The sequence below is a fragment of the Bubalus kerabau genome, chromosome 1 (genome assembly GCF_029407905.1).
Source record: "Bubalus kerabau isolate K-KA32 ecotype Philippines breed swamp buffalo chromosome 1, PCC_UOA_SB_1v2, whole genome shotgun sequence".
NCBI lineage: Eukaryota > Metazoa > Chordata > Mammalia > Artiodactyla > Bovidae > Bubalus > Bubalus kerabau.
This window is the reverse complement of record NC_073624.1, coordinates 173,685,595-173,706,469: the sequence shown is the minus strand read 5'-3', so window position 1 is coordinate 173,706,469 and position 20,875 is coordinate 173,685,595. Positions and strand designations below refer to the sequence as shown.

The window sequence follows — 20,875 nt, the reverse complement described above, 5'->3', positions numbered from 1 at the left end:
GGCTCTGGAGAGCAGGGGCAGCGAGAAGAGGGTGTGGCTGCCTGTGCTTCTCAAGTCCCCCGGAACGTCACGCTGCCACCCCACCCACTAGTTCTCCTTTCCTGTCAGGCCAGGCCCAAAGCCTTGGACTGTAGTGTTGACCATTCCAGCCGAGTGACCTTGGGTGGGAGAAGTCCCTTATATGGGCCTCAGTTTCCTCATCTGGAAAATGGGTATAGCAACCGCTCTACTACCCAGATGTAGACATGATGTTTTGGAGAGATCGTTTCCATGCCTAGTGAACACAGCCACATTCTAGGAGCTTTCCCGCTTGCCCACTTGGTTGTATTTGGGGTTTGTGGCTAGAGTGAAGTGAAAGCGGGGGGATTAATCAGGGTCCACGTTAGTCCAAGGTGGTCCAGACAACATGGGCAGGGCTTAAGGAGACGGGGAAGCAGAGCCATGTGTCCTGGGCGCGGTCCCTTGGGCTTTCTGAACCTTGCCCTCCAGGTGGCTTACCAGGCTGGGGGCAGATGGACGGAGGGCCCAGTGCTGGCGGTTGGGTACACCCGGGCTGCTCAGACACCACGCACACAGCCACGCTCAGAAATGTAATTTGGGCACTAGCACACGCCCTGGGGAGTCTAGAAATTCTACACAATGAAAAGCTCAAAAACAGCCTCTGAGCTGTGAACAGCCAGGGCTGGCTGGAGTCCTGTGGACAAGCCCTCCCCAGGCTGAGCTGGGCCCCAGTCGCTGCCAGGGGGCTTGGCCCACCGTGCCGCCTGCGGCCTGGCCTGTGCCCCAGGCGGGAACCGTTTGTGTAAAACCAGCTCCCACAGGCCCCTTCCTCTATGCAGACCCGGAGGCTGGACTCAGGGTGCGCCCTCGGCCAGGCGGGCCAGCCCCTCCCGCAGCTCGCTCAGCTCAAACAGCCTGACGTCCAGCAGCTGCGCGGCCCGGCCCACCTCAGCCCGTGCCCGCTCCCGCTCGACTCGGGCCTCCTCCAGGCTGCGCTCTGTGGCCCGCAGCTGGTGCTCCAGCTCTGCGTTTCGGGTTTCCAGGTCCTACAGGGAGAGAGCAGGCGATGTTGGGGCCCCAGCAAGTCTCAAGGGTCCAGCATCTCAAAGCGGGCGCTGGGGACCACAGCCCCCACTCTGGGCCAAACTCTCCCTGTCTGCTGGCTTTCTCCCAGCTACCTGTACCCAAGATACTCCCTGGTCCCCCAGCCAATTTGAACTGACCACATTCCTCCTCAAAATCCTCCTGTTCTGGGAATGAAATTCAAACCCCTCCCTCTCCTTGCTCATTCCAGCTCAGCCTTTCTGGCTTCCTGTGGTTCCTTGAATACTTTCTCCCCACCTCAGGGCCTCTGCATTTGCTGTGCATGCTGCCCAGGAGAAAACAGGGAGCATTCCCTCAAATACTCTCTCTCTGGGGGCACCAGATCCTTTAACTTCTCCACCTGCTGGACTCACAGGACATGCCCCTATGAACGTTCCTCAGATAAAGTCTTCAGTGAAAGCCAGGCCAGCCACATCTGGGTACAAATGCAAGCTTCTGGCCTCAGACGGGGATGTGTGAGGATTTGATAGGAGTCAAGAATGGAAATTCAACAGAGACTCAAAAACTGCCTGTTGAATGAATGGAAGAAGATGAAACCTTGTCCTAATAACCATCATTTGACTCAGTCCTTCCATGCACCTGGTCATCTGAATCCTTCACAACCTTAGATGTCTTCCTGACTCCATTTATAGGTGAAGAAACGGAGGTTCAGGAAGGCCCACGGCTGCCCAGAACCCGTGGGAAGGGAAGATCATGTCTGTCCCGTACCAGGGGCTGGCTGCCACGGGTAGTCACCCCACCCCACCCCACAGCAACCACACATACCTGCACCTTCTGCTGTGTCTCCTCACGTTCGGTGTCTGCGGCCTCACGGGACCCACTAGTCTGGCTCCTCAGCGTCTGGATCTCCTGGTGGAAAAGTTCCCCAAATCTGTTCTGAGGTCCTTGGCTCCCCTGGGGGAGATCAAGGAAGGCAAGGCCCGAGGAAGCACGCACGCATACAGGTGCGTTCACACACCTGGTCTTTAGTTTGCACTAGCGCCTCCAGCTGGTCCAAGGACTGGCTGGGTCCCTCCTTCTCACTGGCTGAAGGTGGCTCTGCCGCGGCCTGGGCTTCCAGCTCAGCCACCTGTGCAGACAGGAAGGTCAGTCCCTGATGACCCAGTCTGTACCCTCCTCACCCTGGGCATATGCCTCCTGATCAGTCAAGCCCGTGACTGGGAACTCATCCCTTCAATCTGGGCCACTACCTCACCTCTGGCAGGTAGGACTCTAGGGTCTGATGACCCTCTGTGGCCGACATTACTTCAGACCCATACTACAGAGCAAGAAACTAAGACTCTGGGAAGTGACCTGCCGAGATCACACATTCAGCCAGTTGAACCCAGGACAAATAGGAGGCAGGGCCTTCACAGTGACCCTTGGGCCACTTAGGGTCTTTGGGAGGGTGGGGCTCCCTCACCCGCTGCCGCAGCCTCTCAGCCTCTGCGCGCTGGGCCTCCAGCTGCTGCCTCCACTGGGCGGCGGCCGCGTTGGCCTCTCGCAGGGCACCGGCCAACTTGTTGTTACTGTCCTGCAGCGCGAAGAACTCGGCCTCCCACTGCACCTCGCCCACGGAGCTGCGAGAGCGCCGGGGTCGGCAGAGGGCAGGGCGGGGCCTCACTGGGCCGGGGGCGGGGCGAAGGCGGTGCTGGGTCTGGGGCGGTGCTATGGGCGGGGTCAAGAGACCTCGAGACAAGGGGGTGGGGACGTCCCGGGGAGGCGGGGTCTTCCCGGGAGGTGGGGTCAGAGTAGGCCCTTCTGTGTCCGCTCCGCGAGAGACACAGTCCGCATGAAGGGCAGTATCAACCCATGGGATGTGGACAGAACCGGGTGGTGGGGAGGCACCCGTGGGTTTAGAATTAGCTGGGGGAGGTGAGGACGGGCCAGGGTTAGCCCCGAGGAATGGATGAGGCAAGCGGGGTCGGCTCTGGAAGGGGCGTAATCTGGGTGTCTCCTCTCCAACCCAGGCCTGTACTGGGATCCCGGGCGTGGATCCACTGTCAGATTGCGCCACTTGAACGAGTCCCAACAGTTTCTGAGAAACTCCTCTCGCCTCCCCCACCTTTCGTCCCGTCACGCCTCTGTACCCTCTGCTACCCCCTCACCCTTCGGACAGCATTTTTTTGAGCCGCTCGCGTTCAGCGGGGCCCGGGGCATCCGCGCTCTGGCTGCGGAATAGCTTCTCATCGCCGGGGCCATTGGCGCTGACGAGGGGGCTCGGAGGCACCTAAGGGCATGGATAGAAGTGAAGTCAAGTAGGGCGCGGTTTCAGTTAAGGGCCAGTTAGGTCATGGCTGGGGTCAGGGCTGATGTCAGGGGTCCTGACTGAGAGGGGGTTAGGAGGTCCTTCCCAGCACTGGGATCCAATCGTTCCTCTCCCCTCCTCACCCACCATCCGTGGCCCCAACATGGGCCCTGGGCTGTAGTTTGGCGCCCTGTCCTGCCTCCTTGCCTGCTGGGCTCTCACCAACCCACCAGCAACAAACCTAACGCAGGCTAGCCTAAACCCAGGGAGACAGATACTCATAATCTGCAAATCGGGGAGCAATCTGATGCCTCGGTGCTGTTCCCTCACTGCAGTGACCTTTCCTGGGGCCAAATTTCAACAGCTATTTAAAATTCCTATGGGAAACCTACTCCATTAGGCTAAATTCATTATGAATCCACCTGGTGCCTGGACCACAGTCCCGAGGGCAGGGACCAGCCCACTTTTTTTATCTTCTTAAGCCCTGTGCCCAGTCCAGGGTCTGGCACACAGTAGGTGGTCAATAAATGATGTTGAATAAGTTGGTGGGGGGAAATGCTCAGGGACAGTTTTTTACCCCACCCCACTACTTAGGGCTTCCCAGGTGGCTCAGTGGTAAAGAACCTGCCTGCCAATGCAGGAGACATAAGAGACACAGGTTCAATATCCCTGGGCTGGGAAGATCCCCTGGAGGGCATGGCAATCCACTCTGGTATTCTTGCCTGAAGAATCCCATGAACAGAGAAGCCGGGCGGACTACAGTTCATAGGGTCACAAAGAGTTGGACACGACGGAAGTGACAGTATGCAGGCACGCACCGCTACTTAGCCATTTCAACTTTCGCATTTCCACTCTGCCATGTGAGCTGGTTTTCTGGCCTTCCTTTATCTAACTTTCAGACAGGCCTGTGACATGCTCCCATGGCACCCACGACCCTTTTCATGGTCCCTGCCATGGATCTAGTTTTACATCATCAGTGACATTTGGTCCTGAGCACCAGCAGAGTATTTAGACCCCTCCCCTCCATAGCAGTTGAGTTCCTGGGACAAGGAGTGCTGACCTGGTGGGCAGTGATCCCCAGCGCTGGACTGGTGAGCTCTCCCCCATCCTGAGATTTCTCCCGTGCCAGCCTTGCTGCTTCCTTCACTTCCTGGAACTTCTCAGCAAACTGAGGGATGAGGGATAGGAACAGACAGTCAACAAACTCCCAGCCCCCTCCACCAGGGCCCCACCACATGACTCCCACCCAGCACCAGCTCTGTCACTTTGGAAGAGAAGAAAGAAGGCTGGGAAAATGATGCCCAAGGAGCAGAGTGGGTATCAGGCTAGAGGGCAGGGGTGGGATGTTCACGGAGGCCACCTTGAGAAAGAGATCCCCTTTCCCTCTCAATCAGCTTATCTCAGTAAGGAGAGCCTCAGGTGGGTGCTAATCTGTCTTTCATGCCTGGGACGCTTGTGAATATCCTTTGTGACAAAGAGAAAGCAGGTCTTGCACTTGGAGCCTCTGACAGGCACCTGCAGCCAGTAGGAAAGTAATCACCCTGTTCTCATTTTTGTTATATTATAGTTTACATTAATCTCCCATACCTGTTTTCCAGCTACAGTAGGATACACTTTTTTTTTTTTCATTTTATTTATTTTTGGCTGCACCAAGCAGATTGTGAGATCTCAGTTCCCTGACCTGGCATTGAACCTGGACCATGGCAGTGAAAGCCTGGAATCTTAACCACTAGGCCACCAGGGAACCTTTTAAAAAAATTTTTGTTTATGTATTTATTTATTTTTGGTTGTATGGGTCTTCATTGCTGCTTAGACTTTTCTCTGGTTGCAGCGAGCAAGGGCTCCTCTCTAGTTGCGGTGCACAGGCTTCCCATCGCAGCTTCTCTCGTTGCAGAGCATAGGCTCTAGGGCACGTGGGCTCAGCGTTGCAGCTCCTGGGCTCTAGAGCACAGGACCCATAGTTATGGCGCACAGGCTTCATTGCTCTGCAGCATCTCACATCTTCCCGGTCCAGGGATTGAACCTGTTTCACCTGCATTGGCAGGTAGAGTCTTTACCACTGAGCCACCAAGGAAGCCCCCAACCTTTTTAAATTTTAAAATAAATTTTCTTAGCTTGAAAGTAATTTTAAAAATATTTACAGATATACACCCCCTTGGTTTGTGCAAAGTGGCCAGTGCCATTCATTGGGGGTATTGGTGGTGGGTAGTGTTTTCAAAAACTGTTCCAGGATTTCTCTGGTGGTCCAATGGTTAAGACTTCACACTTCCAGCGCGGGGGGTGCAATCCTCAGTTGGGGAACAAAGATCCCATATGCTACACGGCGTGGCCAAAAAAAAAGTCCCAAGAGCAACTGAATACTCATATGTGAAAAAAATACTCCTACTTTATACCGCCCGCGGAAATTAATTAAAGATCTAAATTTGAAAGGGAAACTAATGCTTCTAGAAGAGAGGAGAAGAAAAGCATCTCAGAGAGCATGAACCATACAGGGAAACAATTAATAAGACAATGCCGAATTCTAGAAGCAGCAGAGGGTGGAGGGAGGTGGTAATGAAGGCAGAGCCAGGGGTGGGGAAGCACTCAGCCCATCAAAGGCACCCAGAGGAGCAGGGTGTGTTCAAAATGAAAGCAGGGGGCCAACTGAGCTGGGATGTGGACCAGGGAAGTGGGAAGGGGCTATAGGCTGGTCCAACTCTGTATGCCCATTCTGTAGCTGGGAAGATGGAGGCCCAGCATCTGTCCAGGGTCCCCCAGTACACACAAGAGAAGACCCAACCCCAGCCCTGCTCCTCCCACCATGTACCCCCACAGGCCCACCTGAGTCAGATGCTGTTCAGAAGCAAAGCCAAGACCATAGACAGTGTTGGCGCGACTGTCTGCCCACTGTCCAAACTTCTGGGAGGTTTTGGTAAAGGTCATGTTGGGAGTGACAGTGCTGTTGATGATAGCCTGGGGGAAGGTGGGGTCGGGAAGAAAAGTTCATGGGTGATGGAACTGGTAATAATCAATAGGAAACCCCCAGAGAAAATCGCCTTCTATTAGTCCTTCTGTGCTAAGTCGCTTTAGTCCTGTCCGACTCTTTGCAACTTTATGGACCGTAGCCCACCAGGCTCCTCTGTCCATGGGATTCTCCAGGCAAGAGAATGGGAGTGGGTTGCCATGCCCTCCTCCAGGGGATCTTCCTGACCCAGGGATCAAACTTATGTCTCTTACGTCTCCTGCATTGGCAGGTGGATTCTTTACCACTAGCACCACTTGGCTTGAGCCATTTCAGGAGGAAGATGGAGACCCAGAAACATTCAGAGTATCCCCTGGCCCCCAAGACACACAGCAAGGCAGCAAATGGACCCAGTCCTGTCCTGGGATCCTTGGCACCTGCCACCCCACCCAGGCCCCACCAGGACCTTGGCACCCCCAAGACTGATGATTCTGTAGACATTGCGGGTGGCATCGTAAAAGTAGGAGACAGTGAGCGCGTGTTTGCCCGCAGGGATCCAGTTCCGCTTGGTGGCTGGGTCGATCTGGAACACGTGTGCCCGTGTGCTGAAGATGGGCTGCTCCCTGTGTGGGGAGAGGGTGCTCAGTGGGGGCCAGACACACCCACCCTCAGGGACTCAGGGTCAAGCTGGCAGAAGCAGGGGCTCACCTGGCTGTGGACATTGGTCAGGCTGGTCTGAGTGGGCTCCAAGTGGCAGCCAGTGGGATGGTAGGAACTGCTGGTTTGGCCTCTGGAGGGAGAGGGGGTTTGTGAGTGTCCCCCAGGCCAGGATGAGGGAGGCCAAGCATGTCCAACCCCATGCACACCATTCACAGAATTTCGACCCCAAAGTGAAGGGAATGTAGCCCGCCAGGCTCCTCCATCCATGGAAGTCTCCAGGTAACAATACTGGAGTGGGTAGCCATTCCCCCTTTCAGGGGATCTTCCCAATCCAGAGATCAAACCTGGGTCTCCTGCATTGCAGGAAGACTCTTTACCATCTGAGCCCCCAGAGGCCATCTCTGTCCTGAGTGTTGCAGGAACATCCTCCAGATGCAGATGGCCTCTGACAGGAGGCACCTGGCATCCCCGGCATAAACCTTGCATCTTCCTGCTTACAAGACTCCCAGTGAAGTCTTCTCTATCTCTGGGCTGGGCCGAGGAGGCCAAGGCCAATTCCTGTTCAGCACCTTCTGACATTCACCCAGCACTCTTCAAAGCAGGGCCTCCACCAAAAGAGTGAGGCATTACTGGGTGCCTACTGGGAGACCCATCCCCCACAGGACCCCCAAAGAAACCCCTCAGCTTCCACTCTAGAGCAGAGGCACTCCTTGGAGTCAAAGTCCAAAAATCCCCAGGGAGCCTGCAGCCTAGTTAAAGAGACAAGATGCAGCTGAACAGGTCCACTTGGTGGCCACCCATCACCACTGAATCCCAGTAAGTGCGGTTGGGTGGGAACCAGGTCCTGGAGAGACCCGGGGGAGGGCAGGCAGACGGAGGGAAGAGAGGCCTGAACTCCGTAGCCCCCGTGGTCAGAAAGAGGAGTGCACCCCCTCCCTTCTGGGCAGCTGCTGTCCTGGTCACAGGGTCTGAAACCGGAGCTCGGGTTGGGGGAGGGGCGGTGACTTTGGCCGGCCTTGGGGGTGGGTCCCGGGTCGAGCCGGGGTTCCGGGGGCGCAGGGGTCTCAGACACTCAGGTCCCTCCTGCCCGTCCGGACGCTCCTGCCACGACTTGCTGCACTGGGGAAAGTTACTCACCAACTAGTCATGCGCCTCGGACGCCTCCGGCCGCGGGGCTCCCCAAGGGGAGCCCGACCCGCCCGGTGTCTGGGATCCAACACTGCGTTTGGTGGTCGAAGCCCCACCCCACGAGCCCCAGTCCAGGGGATCGGATATTCATTCGGGATCAAGACCCCACCCGCGTCACGACCAGGACGCCCCAACTTCGGGAAGTGTCGCCCCCAGCCCTGGAACTTCCAAGATCCCTTGCCACGGCCCTCCAACACTCCGGGTCCAGAACTTCGGGGACAGGTTATCTACCTCCTGCAACCGCAGGTCCAGAACTTAGGGGATCCTTCGCGCTGTCCCTGACTCCTGAACTTCGGGGACCCCCTGCCACCCTTCCATCCCCAGGTCGGGAATTTCGGGGTTCCCTCGGGTCGCCCCTTCATCCCAGGTCCGGAACTTCGGAGACACCTTCACAGCCTTCTCCAACGACGGGGTCGGAACTTCGGGATCCCCTCCCAATGTCCCCTCCCTGACCCCGACTCCGGAACTTCGGGGTCCCCTGCCCTCTCAAGCTCTGGCACTTTGGGGCTCCCCCAGCCGCCCCCAGCCTCCGTATCCCGAACTTCGGCGACCCCCCCCCCAGCACCCTCTCCGGGGCTCTCGAACTTCGGGCCCCCCCGCACCCCCAGCGCTGGCTCGGTTGACCGGGCTCACCCTGCCGGCTCGGCGCCCCTCAAGTGTCCGGGCGCGAGACGGGTGCCGCCCCGCGGCGCCGACTCCCCGCAGCCCGGCGCCCCGCTAGCTCGCTGGCTCCGGGGCCCGCGCCCTCCGCGCCGCCCTCCGCGCCGCCCGCGCCTTTGTCTGCGCCGCCGCCGCCGCCGCCCGCGCCGCCTCCGGTCCCATCGCGGCGGGTCCCGACGCGGCCGCCGCCCGCCCCGCCTCCCCGGGCCGCCGAGGCCGCCCCGCAGCGCCCCCTGCCGGCCCTCCGCGGCGGGGGGGCGGGAGAGAGGGAGGGGCAGGAGCAGGCAGAAAGAGGGGGAGAGTGGGGGGCAAGAGGTTAAAAAGGGTGCGGAGGGGGACAGTCAAAGGGTAGAGCCAGAGACCCGGACCCAGAGACAGAGAGACGGAGGAGAGAGGCAGAGACACAGGCGACAGGCAGACAGACCTAGGCGGACAAAGGAGAATGTGGCCTCATCCTCCTTTCAAGGGTGTATGTGGGGGGTGTGTCCCCGATCCTCTGGGCCACGGCTGCTTTTGTCTGTCATGGGGAGTCAGGTCCCTCTTCACCCGAAGGGAGTCCAGGTGCAGGGCACATCTGCCCCTTGGTGGGCCCAGGCGTGGCTGGTCCTCAGTGCCCGTATGCAGAAAATGAAGAAAGAGACCTTGGCTGAGAGGAGGCTGGAAGATGCTGCTGCTGCTAATGGGGCTTGATCCCAGGTGCGCTGCTCAGATTGCTTCCTGCCTGCTCTCCCACCCAACTCTGATCCCCAGGTGGGAGCTTCTGTCCACCTTGGGGCTTCTGTGTCTCCCCAAACAGCTGTCACAGTGTTGATGAGGTTGGATTAGGATTATCATTGCTGTTAAAGGGTCCCCAAATCCCAGGTTGGGGGACTGTCCATGTCCACTTGCCACCGAATGGGTGAATTGCCTGGAGGTCCACAGGCCTGGGCTTGTCACTACTTCCTTCCTACACTTCTGGGAGACAGCCCTTCTAGAGCTGAGCCAGGATCTCCTGGTCCAAGCCTGTGGAGCCCCCTTGTCAGTCCCAGCTCCACCCTTTCTCTGGAGACTCCTCCAAAGTCACACAGTGCCATCAGTTCATGGACAGGGGCACTGAACCGAGGAAGGCCTGCCTGCGCTTCCATGAAGCTCTGAGCCTCACATATATGCATGTTCAGTCACTTCAGTCGTGTCTGACTCTTTGTGACCCTGTGGGCTGTAGCCTGCCAGCTTCCTCTGTCCATGGGATTCCCCAGGTAAGAATACTGGAGTGGGTAGCCATGCCCTCCTCCAGGGGATCTTCCCCAACCAGGAATGGAACCTGCATCTCTTATCTCTCCTGCATTGACAGGTGAGTTCTTTACCACTAGCACCACCTGGGAAGCCCACATTCAAGGTTTTTTGCTTTTTCTCTCCTCTGTCTCCTTTACTTGTTCTTGTCTATTTCCCCCACATCTGAGCTGGTTGCTCCCTTCAAATTACCTTTAGGTGAATCCTAGGTCACGTCGTTTCTGGAGCCTTCATCCCAGGCCAAGATCTGAGTTTTCCTCCCTCCCAGCCTTTGCCAAAGCTGTTTCCTCCACCTAGAATGCCCTTCTCAAAGGCCTATATTCTGTTTTGTCCTTCTAGGCTCAGCTCCACTGCCCCCTCACCTCCCAGATGCTTCTCTGACTATCCTGAGCTTGGTAGGGACCTCGCCCACCCCTGCTGCACCACCCTATCCCTTTCTTTGGGGTCCCTGATTTATTTACTGGTTCGATTGTGGCCAGAACTGACCCATCCTCGAGCCTGAACCTCACTCAGCGTGAGAGGGACTATCACTCCAACTCAGGAAACAGAGCCACAGACTCACTTTCTCCACCTGCCTCTAACTTCGCACAGCATCTGCATAAGCAAAGGATTTGGCTTCGCTCTCAGGCCCGAAGCCACAAAACGCTTGAACACTGTAGGGAACAAAGAAAATACCGTCTGTTTCGTGCAGAGAGTGACTTTTCCTTATAACCAAAAAAAAAAAAAATTTTTTTTAAGTGTAACTGGAAAGGTGCTGGCAGGGCTGAGGCTTTTGGAGGCCACTCAGCATGTGCTGAGTACTGGCCGGATGTAGAACTGGGGTCAGGTGGCTGTTCTGTGGGGGCGGGTGGGCGAGGAGGCCACAGTGTGATGGAGAATGGGGTCCTCTCTCAAGTCTCCAGGAAGGACTGGGATGGAGCTGGCCTTGAGCAGCCCTGACCTGAAGTTGTCTTAGTCCAGTTCAAACTGAGAGAATGATTCTGTCAGTGAAGACTGGGCTTTCTTGCCTGGAGAATGGGGCTGATGCTCATGGTGCTGGGGTGGGGGGAGGAGGCAAGAAGAATCCAGGCAACACCATCAGCTTCTCACTGTTCCCTGGGCGTAGATGAGTAGGAGGCTGCCCTGAGCGGCCACTCCCACCTCAGCCTGAGCCCTCTTCTGCGTGGTCCTTGGGCCTCTCCCACAAAGGACTGGGAATGTCCTTGAGGGGCGAACAGAGGCCACCAACCCAAGGTGGCTGACTAGAAACGACAGCTTCCTCTTGGGGCTGAGGAAGGACGTGAGGGAACGCGCTTCCTGCCATAGGAGGAACCAAGCAGGAAATAGAACAGCTCATTCGGCTCTCAGCTCAGTTCAGTTCAGTTGCTTAGTCACCTCTGACTCTCTGCGACCCCATGGACTGCAGCATTCCAGAGTAGCTCTTATAGGTGAGGCTCTGGCCTCTGTCTCATTAAATCCGACCCAAACTTTGGGCTGAAGTTATATTGTCTCTCTTCCCTGGAGGGTTCCTGTCCCACCAGAGCTGCAAAGGGGGGAGAGTGTCTGTACTCTTCCCCCAAACCACATGCCCAACCTCATGGCATGGATTACGGGGACCACTCAGGTCTGTTTATGTCATGATTTGGTTACTGCCTACTTTGTTCAAGCCTCTGTCCCACCACCTAGAGCAAGCCTGACCTGCAGCAGGAACTCTGTAAATGTTGCCACAAGGAAGGGATCCCAAGGGCCCTGCCTAGGTCCTTGGTGGCCTTCAATGTTACATGAGCCAGGGTGCCTCTTACCAGCAGGGGGACCTTAAAGAAATCACTTTTCCTCCCTGTACTTTAGTTTCCCCATCTATAAAACATGCATTAAGAATGGTACCCACTTCTGAGGCTTCCTGTAAGGCTCCCTATGGCCTGGCATGAAGAGGGCATGACCCTAGGAGCTTAATAAATGTTTGCTAGTTATAAACATCATAGTTATTCTTGGCTATCTGGACAGGCGGTTTTGATACTGAGCCAAGTTCTTTAGACTTTCAGGGTTTGAAGGGTCCCAACCAGATGTGAGCTCTTGAGGACAGAAATGGGTCCAACGTGGCATGATATCCTCTAAATCTTTAGCTCTGGGGCCTTCATGTGCCTCTCTAACCACCCTCCTTCTCCTACTTCCTATGCCCCCAAGTTTGCCAGTTGGGACAGCCACAGAGTCATATCCTCCTAGCAAACTCCTATTCATTCCTCAAACCCCTACCCACCACCCCCATGACCTCTTCTCTAAGAAGGCTTCTTTCCTGCTAAACCCTCCCTTACACCCTCCCTCCTGGTGGAAGTGTCTGTGTTCAGGGCTGATTCCCCCAGCCCGAGGGTATCTCAAGGGCTCAACTGAGGCATCTCTTGGATTTGGCATCTTCCAGCATGGGTTAGCTGCATGGGATTCATGGCAGAGGAAAGTTTGATGATTTTCAACTCACACACAAAAACTGACCCCACCTTAAATTCAGATCTATTTTAATTTCTGCCAAAGGCCAAGGTTAATTCATTAAACAACAGCCCCCAGGAAGTAATGAAGACAGGTACCCACCTCCCCCACCCCACCCCACCCCAGCCCTGGCACGAAGGGGCTGGGGCAGGGGGTCTGGCACTGGATTATGGACTAGACCTCCCAGGACCAGGGTGGGTTGGGGGTTAGGGAAGTAGAACTTGAGCCCCATCCAAACTCCAAACCTGGATCCGTGGTTTGGTTCCCACAGACCTAATTACCCTCATTTGCCACATGTACTAATTACCTCCGTTGTACCAGGTGGCTGGGCGGGGCTGCCCCACTTTCAGGAGGTAGGTCGGGGCCCGATTATTTTTGGCTGTGCCGTCCTTGAAGGCTCTACCATCCGTTCGTGTGAAGGGCAGAAAGTGGGGCAGAAAAACCAGGACCACGTCAGGAGAGACAATGGGAGACTTGAGAGTCAAGTTGGCCTAGGAGCCCCCTGAGCAGGGGATTTGGGCTTAGAGCTGAGGATCTTTGGCACTCCAGCAAAACCTGGAGAGGCTGAGACTCATTCATCTCCATGGTGGATGGGTCTGGAGGCCTGTTTTGAATGTGAAATAATTGGTGAGAGAGGGCTTGGATTGCTAGTGTTAGTCAGACAGGTCTGGCTTTAAGTCCTGAATCATCCCAACTTGATGTGTGTTCCTGGGCACCTGACCCTCTCTCTTTGCATGTTTCCTGAGGGATCAAACAGGGATCATAAGTTACAAAGAGTGCTCTGGGCAGAGTGCACAGCATGTGCAAAGGCCCTCAGGTGAGGGTGGACTAGTGTGTTGGAGGAACAGCCAGGAAGCCAGGGTGGTCAGAACAGAGTGAGTAGGAAGAAAGCAGGGGGAGGCTGAGGGCTAAGGAGGCCACAGGAGCCTGGTGGGACCTCATGGGTGGTGGTGAGGTAGGTGGGTTTCCTTCTGAGGGTACTTGGGAGCCATGGGAGAGTTTGGAGCCAGAGAGGGAAAGATGTGATTGGATGTGCATTGCAGGCTGGTAAGATCTGAGATCCCCTACAAAGGATTAAACCCAGGCCTTTGGCAGTGAAAGTGAAGAATCCTAACCACTGAATGACCAGAGAATTTTCCAGGGTTTCAACTCTTAGGAGAGAACTAGGTATCTCTATGGGCATCCTAGGTGGCTCTGGTGGTAAAGAACCTGCCTTCCAGTGCCAGAGACACAAGAGATACAGGTTTGATCTCTAGGTCAGGAAGATCCTCTAGAGAAGGGCATGACAACTCACTCCAGCATTCTTGCTTGAAGAATCCCCATGGACAGAGGAACGTGGTGGGCTACAGTCCATAGGGCCACAAAAATCAGACACTACCGAAGTGACTTAGCACACATGCAGAACACTATACAGTGTGCAGAACAGCGGCAGACCCTGGGCCTCAGTTTCCCAGTCCGACAGAGTCCAGAGGCTTTGGCAGCCCCAGGGCACTCTGGACTTTCAGCCAGGGAACCTCCCCCCACCCCAAGCTCCCAAATTCCGGCCAAGCAGCCTACATGGACTCCCTTCCGCCTGCCCTCTCCTCCTACTTGCCTTCTGTGGCCGTGAAGGAACAGCTGCGGGAACAGAGAGCGGGAGGCCTCGGGGAAGGCTGCGTGGAGGGGCTCCGGGGGCCGTGTTCCCGCTTGGTGACAGCCCACATGAGGCCGCTGGGTGCCGAATGTTCTTGCAGGAACTGGGTGACTCAGATGCCTCATCCTCCCTCAGTCTGCCAGGGGACGTCGTTCCTGGTCCCCAGGCACAGGCTAGAGTCAGGATTCACCCCTCTGGGCCACCCCCAAACCAGCATCTCCACCCCCAGGATCCCTTAACTGGTGGCATGGCTCACTTTCCTGCTCCAGCAACTTCCATGAGTCTCTTGGAGGTTTCAGAGAGAGAATCTAGCACCTCGTTTCCATTGGCCAAGCTGCTGAACCCCATCTCTGAACTTTTGCACTTGGCCTCGTTTCTGAGCTTTTGTACTTGACCCCATCTATGGCCTGGAATGCGAGCTCTGCTAAACTTCCTCCTCCAGGAAGTCTTTCCAGGTTCCCTCCACTACCCCAAGCCTGACCCTCCAAGACACAGGAGTATCTCTCTCTGGCTTTGCCCTTACCCCAGACTGGGAGTCCCTCAGAGTCTTGACTTGAGTAAAGGGCTCTCAGGGGCTCCACTGTCCCCCAGTGTGGGGCACAAAGAGAAAGGGAGACACCGGCCGTGGCAGCCCAAGGCAGGACCCCACAGGCTGCCTCCTTGATCTGATCTCTAACTTCATTTTTTTGGTTGTTGGCCACACTGTGTGACATGTGGGATCTTAGTTCCCTGGCCAGGAATTGAACCCACGTCTCCTGCAGTGGAAGAGCTGACTCTTAACCCGTGGACCGCCAGGAAAGTCCCTCTTGTTGTTGTTGTTCAGTCGCTCAGTCATGTCTGACTCTTTGCGACCCCTTGGGCTGCAGCACGCCAGGCTTCTTTGTCCTTCACTGTCTCCCAGAGTTTCCTCAAACTCATGTCCACTGAGTTGGTGATGCCATCCAACCATCTCATCCTCTAACTGTGTTTTTATAGAAGAGGAAACTGAGGCTCAAGGGACTCAGGCCAGTTCCCCAAATCAAAAGCTAGCCGAGTGGAAAAGCTTGGCCTGAAACCTGCATCTGACAGACCAGACTCTGCTCCCTGCAACCTTCAGAGTCTTATTTACCCAAAGGGCTTTCACTTGCCTACGGGTAGATTTGGCATAATCTAGGCTCAGACTCAAACGTTCCAAATCATCCCATCTCCATGGATACCCTGGGGACTTCCCTGGCCCTCTGTTTCCTCCTTCTCTCTCTCCCTCTCTTTTTTTTATTTTTTGGTCACACCCATGCAGCTTGCCAGACCACCTGACCTGCCTCTTGAGAAACCTGTATGCAGGTCAGGAAGCAACAGTTAGAACTGGACATGGATCAACAGACTGGTTCCAAATAGGAAAAGGAGTACGTCAAGGCTTTATTTTGTCACCCTGGTTATTTAACTTATATGCAGAGTACATCATGAGAAACGCTGGACTGGAGGAAGCACAAGCCGGAATCAAGATTGCTGGGAGAAATATCAATAACCTCAGATATGCAGATGACACCACCCTTATGGCAGAAAGTGAAGAAGAACTAAAGAGCATCTTGATGAAAGTAAAAGAGGAGAGTGAAAAAGTTGGCTTAAAGTTCAACATTCAGAAAACTAAGATCATGGCATCTGGTTCCATCATTTCATGGCAGATAGATGGGGAAACAGTGGAAACAGTGGCTGACTTTATTTTTCTGGGCTCTAAAATCACTGCAGATGGTGATTGCAGCCATGAAATTAAAAGATGCTTACTCCTTGGCAGGAACGTTATGACCAACCTAGACTGCATATTAAAAAGCAGAGACATTACTTTGCCAACAAAGGTCCATCTAGTCAAGGCTATGGTTTTTCCAGTGGTCATGTATGGATGTAAGAGTTGGACTATAAAGAAAGTTGAGTGACGAAGAATTGATGTTGTTGAAGTGTGGTGTAGGAGAAGACTCTTGAGAGTCCCTTGGACTGCAAGGAGATCCAACCAGTCCATCCTAAAGGAGATCAGTCCGGGGTGTTCATTGGAAGGACTGATGTTGGGGCTGAAACTCCAATACTTTGGCCACCTGATGTGAAGAGCTGACTCATTGGAAAAGACCCTGATGCTGGGAAAGATTTAGGGCAGGAGGAGAAGGGGACGACAGAGGATGAGATGGCTGGATGGCATCATAGACTCGATGGACATGAGTTTGGATGGACTCCAGGAGTTGGTGATGGACAGGGAGGCCTGGCATGCTGCAATTCATGGGGTCGCAAAGAGTTGGACACAACTGAGCAACTGAACTGAACTGATGCAGCTTTCAGGATTTGGTTCCTGGACCAGGGGTTGAACCTGGCCCTCGGCAGTGAAAGCTTGGAGTCTTAACCACTGGACCGGACTACCAGGGAATTCCCTGCTTCCTCCTCTTTAAGAAGGAGGTTCTTCATTTTTCCAAAACAATTATAGATTTGGCTGTGCTGGGTCTCAGTTGCGGCATACAAACTCTTCGCTGCTGCATGTGGGATCTAGTTCCCGACCAGGGATGTGGCCTGGGCCCAGCATTGGGACCTCAGAGTCTTAGTCACTGGACCACCAGGGAAGTCCCTTCTTGCCGGGGTCCAGCCCCAGCTGATCCAGGGTATTCGAAGGACAGACAGCATAGGCGAGGGTCAGGAAACAACTGCTTAATTACACGTTAATTAAGGATACAAAGAGTAATAGAATGAGGATAGCTCAGTAGGAAAATTCAGTGGAGAAAAGAGGCTGAGTAGCTTGGTTTACGCGGGAGACCAATAAAACTTCAAGACAAGAAGTTTGCACCACTTACGTAGGCCGCAGGCGTCCTTCCGTTCTCCCGAAGGAGAGGAGACACTGAGGCCTCCCCGGTCGGATCTTAGAAGCCCAGGCATAATTAGCAAGCATGGCGGGTTCCGCGCTCCAGATGGAGACTCAGCCAGAATTTGGGAGAGAGAGTGACATGGGGAGACCAAGTTTTGGTGAACAAGGCCCGCACTTTATTTTCCAAAGTAGTTTTTATATCTTAAGTTATGCATAGAGGATAATGGGGGAAGGGGTGGAGTCATGCAAGGACAGCAGTTCCTGGTTCTAATCGAAGCCAGGCTTTCAAACTTATCATATGCAAAAGTTCAGGTGATTGACATCATCTTCTGGCCAGGAGGCCTGTTAACATTTTAAGAAACTTATTTTTCTCTAAAGGTGATTATTCCAAAGTCAGGCACCAGCCTCCAAAAAAGCACTGGACAAAGCTGCATTTTACATTTCTATACACCCATTATATCAATCAATACACTGCCAAGGACACAGTAGGTAAGGAGTATGGAGACTTAGCAGCAAACATTGGCCCAACAAGTGAAAAAACCGTTCACCAATACAATTTCTAATCAATCTTTTAACTACTCAAAGGAATCTGTGTTTAGGCAGTTTAGAACATCTCCTGCCTCTCACAGTTGGGAGGCTCTGAACAATCACATGTGGCCGGAAAAACCTATTCAGGCAGGCTAGAGGATTTCCAAAGGAGTTTTTAGGTTGAAACACTGTCACACCCAGGAATTATTAACTGGAGCTGTAAGCTAACTCTTTTTTCAGAGAGAGGTAGTGGGGGACAGCCCCCCGTAAAGTCAGAGGTGTAGGTGAAAGCACAAAGCAGAAAGTTGGCAGACTCTGGTTTGGGGGGTAGATGCTCGAGAATTTCCAGGGGGACTCCTGAGGCTCGATCCCACCTTTGCGTATGCCGAGCCTCCTTCCTCATGACCTTTGTCATGGGCGGAGTTCCTCACGCTGGCTCCCGGCAGTGATAGAATTCCAGTTGAGCTATTCCAGATCCTGAAAGATGATGCTGTGGAAAGTGCTGCACTCAACATGCAATATGCCGGCTCCCAGCATCTTCTCTTTGTAACTTCTGTTTATTGAGCACCTACTGTATGCCAGTGCTCTGGGAGGCACTGCCCTCGGGGACTCACAGCCGTCGGGTGGACGAAATGGATGACAAGCGAAGGGCAGAGCAGGCTGGCCTCAGTCAGCACTATGAGAAGGAAAGAAAACCCAGCAAGACAGCGGACAAAGACAGCTGGTAGGCAAAGGCTGCTCTGAGATGATGATTCAAGGGGAAAGAGCATGTGCAAAGACCCTGAGCGGGGAACGCACTCCGCCTCTTGGGGCAGCATCAGGTGTGGCTAGAGCAGAGTGAGTGGGGGCACAGTTGGGGGCTGTGTGGGCTGGGCATCAGAAGGAGCCTTCTGGGCCCCAGTGAAGAATGGAGACTGGGGAGCCATGGGAGACTTTTGAGCAGGAGAGGGACAGGATTTGCTTTTATAGGTTGAGATAAGATTCACCAGGATGCCACAAATGGACTGAGGAGGGTGATTCTAATACTTTCCTCTTCGTTTATCATGAAGCAGAGGGCATCCTGGACTGTGCTTGACAGACAAGAGGCATTGTTATCAGCTATCACTAAATCTTTAGGGATGGCCACAGGCTCTGAGCACATGTCCCTCCTGGGTCCTTGAGGAGGAAGCTCATCTCAGCAACCCCCTTTCTGCTTTGTCTGGCCTTCCTCTTTCTCTCTCAAAAACTCTTCACACTGGCTCTGGCCTTATCACCGAAATCCCAGGCCTCCAATAGGCCGGAAACATCTGGTTTCCGGAGCATACAGATCCTCTAGTACCAAGGGAGGTCACAGAGGGGCCTGCTTTACCCTGGGCTGGAGGAGGGGGACCACTAAGGGACAGAGAAAGGGTCACACACTGGACACCAACCACATATAGGGGAGACACTACCTCCCGGCTGCAGGCAGGGGCCTGGGCTCAAATCCATGTGTGCATGCTGAGTCACTCCAGTCGTGTCCGACTCTGCGACGCTATGGGCTGTAGCTCGCCAGGCTCCTCTGTCCATGGGATTCTCCAGGCAAGAGTACTTGTGTGGGTTGCTATTCCCTTCTCTAGGTATCTTCCCAACCCAGGGACTGAACCCGGGTCTCCCACATTGCAGGCAGATTCTTTACCGTCTAAGCCATCAGGGAAGCCCCCAAAGTCATGTCCAGCTCTTTGCAATTCTATGGACTGTAGCCTGCCAGGCTCGTCTGTCCATGGGATTCTCCAGGCAAGAATACTGGAGTGGGTTGCCATACCCTCCTCCAGGGGAACTTCCCAATCTAGGGATCGAATCCACATCTCTTATGTCTCCTGCATTGGCAGGTGGGTTCTTTACCACAAGCGCCACCTGGGAAGCCTTTCTCTGTCTTATTCTGGCTGGGAGGCCTGAGAGTAGCGGCCACATGCTTCCAGGGAGGGGAACCATGGGTTGGCTCTGCTTGCATTCACCTGGCACAGCTTAAATGCTTGTTGATTGAGGCGGGAGCACGTTGCTACGTTAGCCTGTGGGGTTTACAGGACCCAGTGCCAAAAGGAACTGCAGGGCCCCTTGTCAAAAAATTAGTCAGATCTTTAAAGACTGTAACATCAGAGCCGTAAGCTCGGAAGCTGACCCCCTCAGCCTCCTGAAATGGTAACAAGCGTGATGAATGTAGCGGGGGCAGTTCAGACTCAGCCTTCTTGTCACATCTTGGAGACCCCCAAAGATGTGGTATTCTTCTCGAAATCCTTTAATTCTCTACTATTACAATTCCCAAATTGAGTGGGGAATTCAGAGTCTGGGAAAGAGGTCTTGCCACATCAAGACTTGAGATCTCTCAGACTTCCCTGCTGGTACAGTGGATAAGAATCCCCCTGCCAGTGCAGAGTTGAATCCCTGGTCCGGAAAGATTCCACATGCTGCGGAGCAACTAAATCCGTGTGCCACAACTACCGAGCCCATCCTCTAGAGTCTGGGAACGGCAACCACCCAAGTGCCCAAGTGCCTAGAGTCCATGCTCTGCAACAAGAGAAGCCACTGAAATGAGAAGCCCGAGCACTGCAATGAAGAGTCGTCTCTGCTCACTGCAACCAGAGAAATCATGCGTGCAGCAACCTAAGACCCAGCACAGCCAAAAATAAAAAAATAAAAAAAAAAAGACTTGGGGTCTCAGTGCATCCTCTGGAGAAGGAAATGGCAACCCACTCCAGTGTTCTTGCCTGGAGAATCCCAGGGACAGAGGAGCCTGGAAGGCTACAATCCATGGGGTTGCAAGAGTTGAACACAACAGCAACTAAACCACCACCACCATGGATGTGTCTAGTTGCTGGACTGAGTCCTTGGGGGTGTCTCTGCTGTTCTGGGGGCAACTTCCAGGGAGAAGAAGAGCAGAGACATGAGAGAGGAGGGGCTGAGTGACCCCCACAGGGTTGGCCATGTGGTCAGTCAGTGGTTGGGAGCAGCCTGCCTTGTCTCATTCATCCATCCACCCATCCACTCACTGTCTGTCCATCCACTCATTCATCTATCCATCCATCCACCTACCTACCTTCCAGAAATGATCCACCATCCATGATCCACCCCCTGCTCCTCTATCCACACATCCATCCAGCTAGCCTTCCACTTCTCAGTCTAGCACACTTCTACTCATTCTTCAAGCCCCAACTCTACGTCCCCTCCTCTATGCAGCCCTCCAGATTTTTCAGACAGAGCATCTGGCCCAGGCCTGATCCCATGGAGCAGAGAGCAAACGTATTTGATCTGGCACCCCCAGGCCTGGCGCTGAGGCTTCTCAGGGAATTGGCAGTACCAGTGTGAGGTGTTGACGAAGGAAAGTCAAAGCGAAAGTGTTCGTTGCTCAGTTGTGTCCGACTCTTTGTGACC

General features: G+C 54.4%; 1 protein-coding gene across 2 annotated transcripts; it reads right to left on the bottom strand.

Moving 5' to 3' along the window:
• Positions 1 to 642: 642 nt before the first annotated feature.
• HOMER3 (homer scaffold protein 3) lies at positions 643 to 9,311 on the bottom strand. Of its 2 annotated transcripts, none has more exons than XM_055540835.1 (10): positions 9,205 to 9,311; positions 6,981 to 7,062; positions 6,739 to 6,895; positions 6,152 to 6,283; positions 4,392 to 4,499; positions 3,192 to 3,313; positions 2,507 to 2,663; positions 2,063 to 2,173; positions 1,870 to 1,953; positions 643 to 1,046 (listed from the first exon to the last, which is right to left on the bottom strand). In XM_055540835.1, exons 2-10 carry the CDS (start codon positions 6,992 to 6,994, stop codon positions 855 to 857), a joined length of 1,077 nt encoding a protein of 358 aa, XP_055396810.1. In that variant the 5' UTR covers positions 6,995 to 7,062; positions 9,205 to 9,311; the 3' UTR covers positions 643 to 854. The 2 variants fall into 2 exon arrangements, with proteins under 2 accessions (XP_055396810.1, XP_055396809.1); XM_055540834.1 differs by lacking the exon at positions 9,205 to 9,311 and adding an exon at positions 8,754 to 8,911.
• Between the last annotated feature and the right edge of the window lie 11,564 nt (positions 9,312 to 20,875).

Excerpts from the sequence above, each read along its gene's own strand:
- HOMER3 (XM_055540835.1), bottom strand. Across the intron at positions 2,174-2,506 it reads CTGAGAGGCTGCGGCAGCGG|GTGGCTGAGCTGGAAGCCCA; the intron begins GTGAGGGAGCCC and ends CTGTCTGCACAG. Across the intron at positions 1,954-2,062 it reads TAGTGCAAACTAAAGACCAG|GAGATCCAGACGCTGAGGAG; the intron begins GTGTGTGAACGC and ends CTTTTCCACCAG.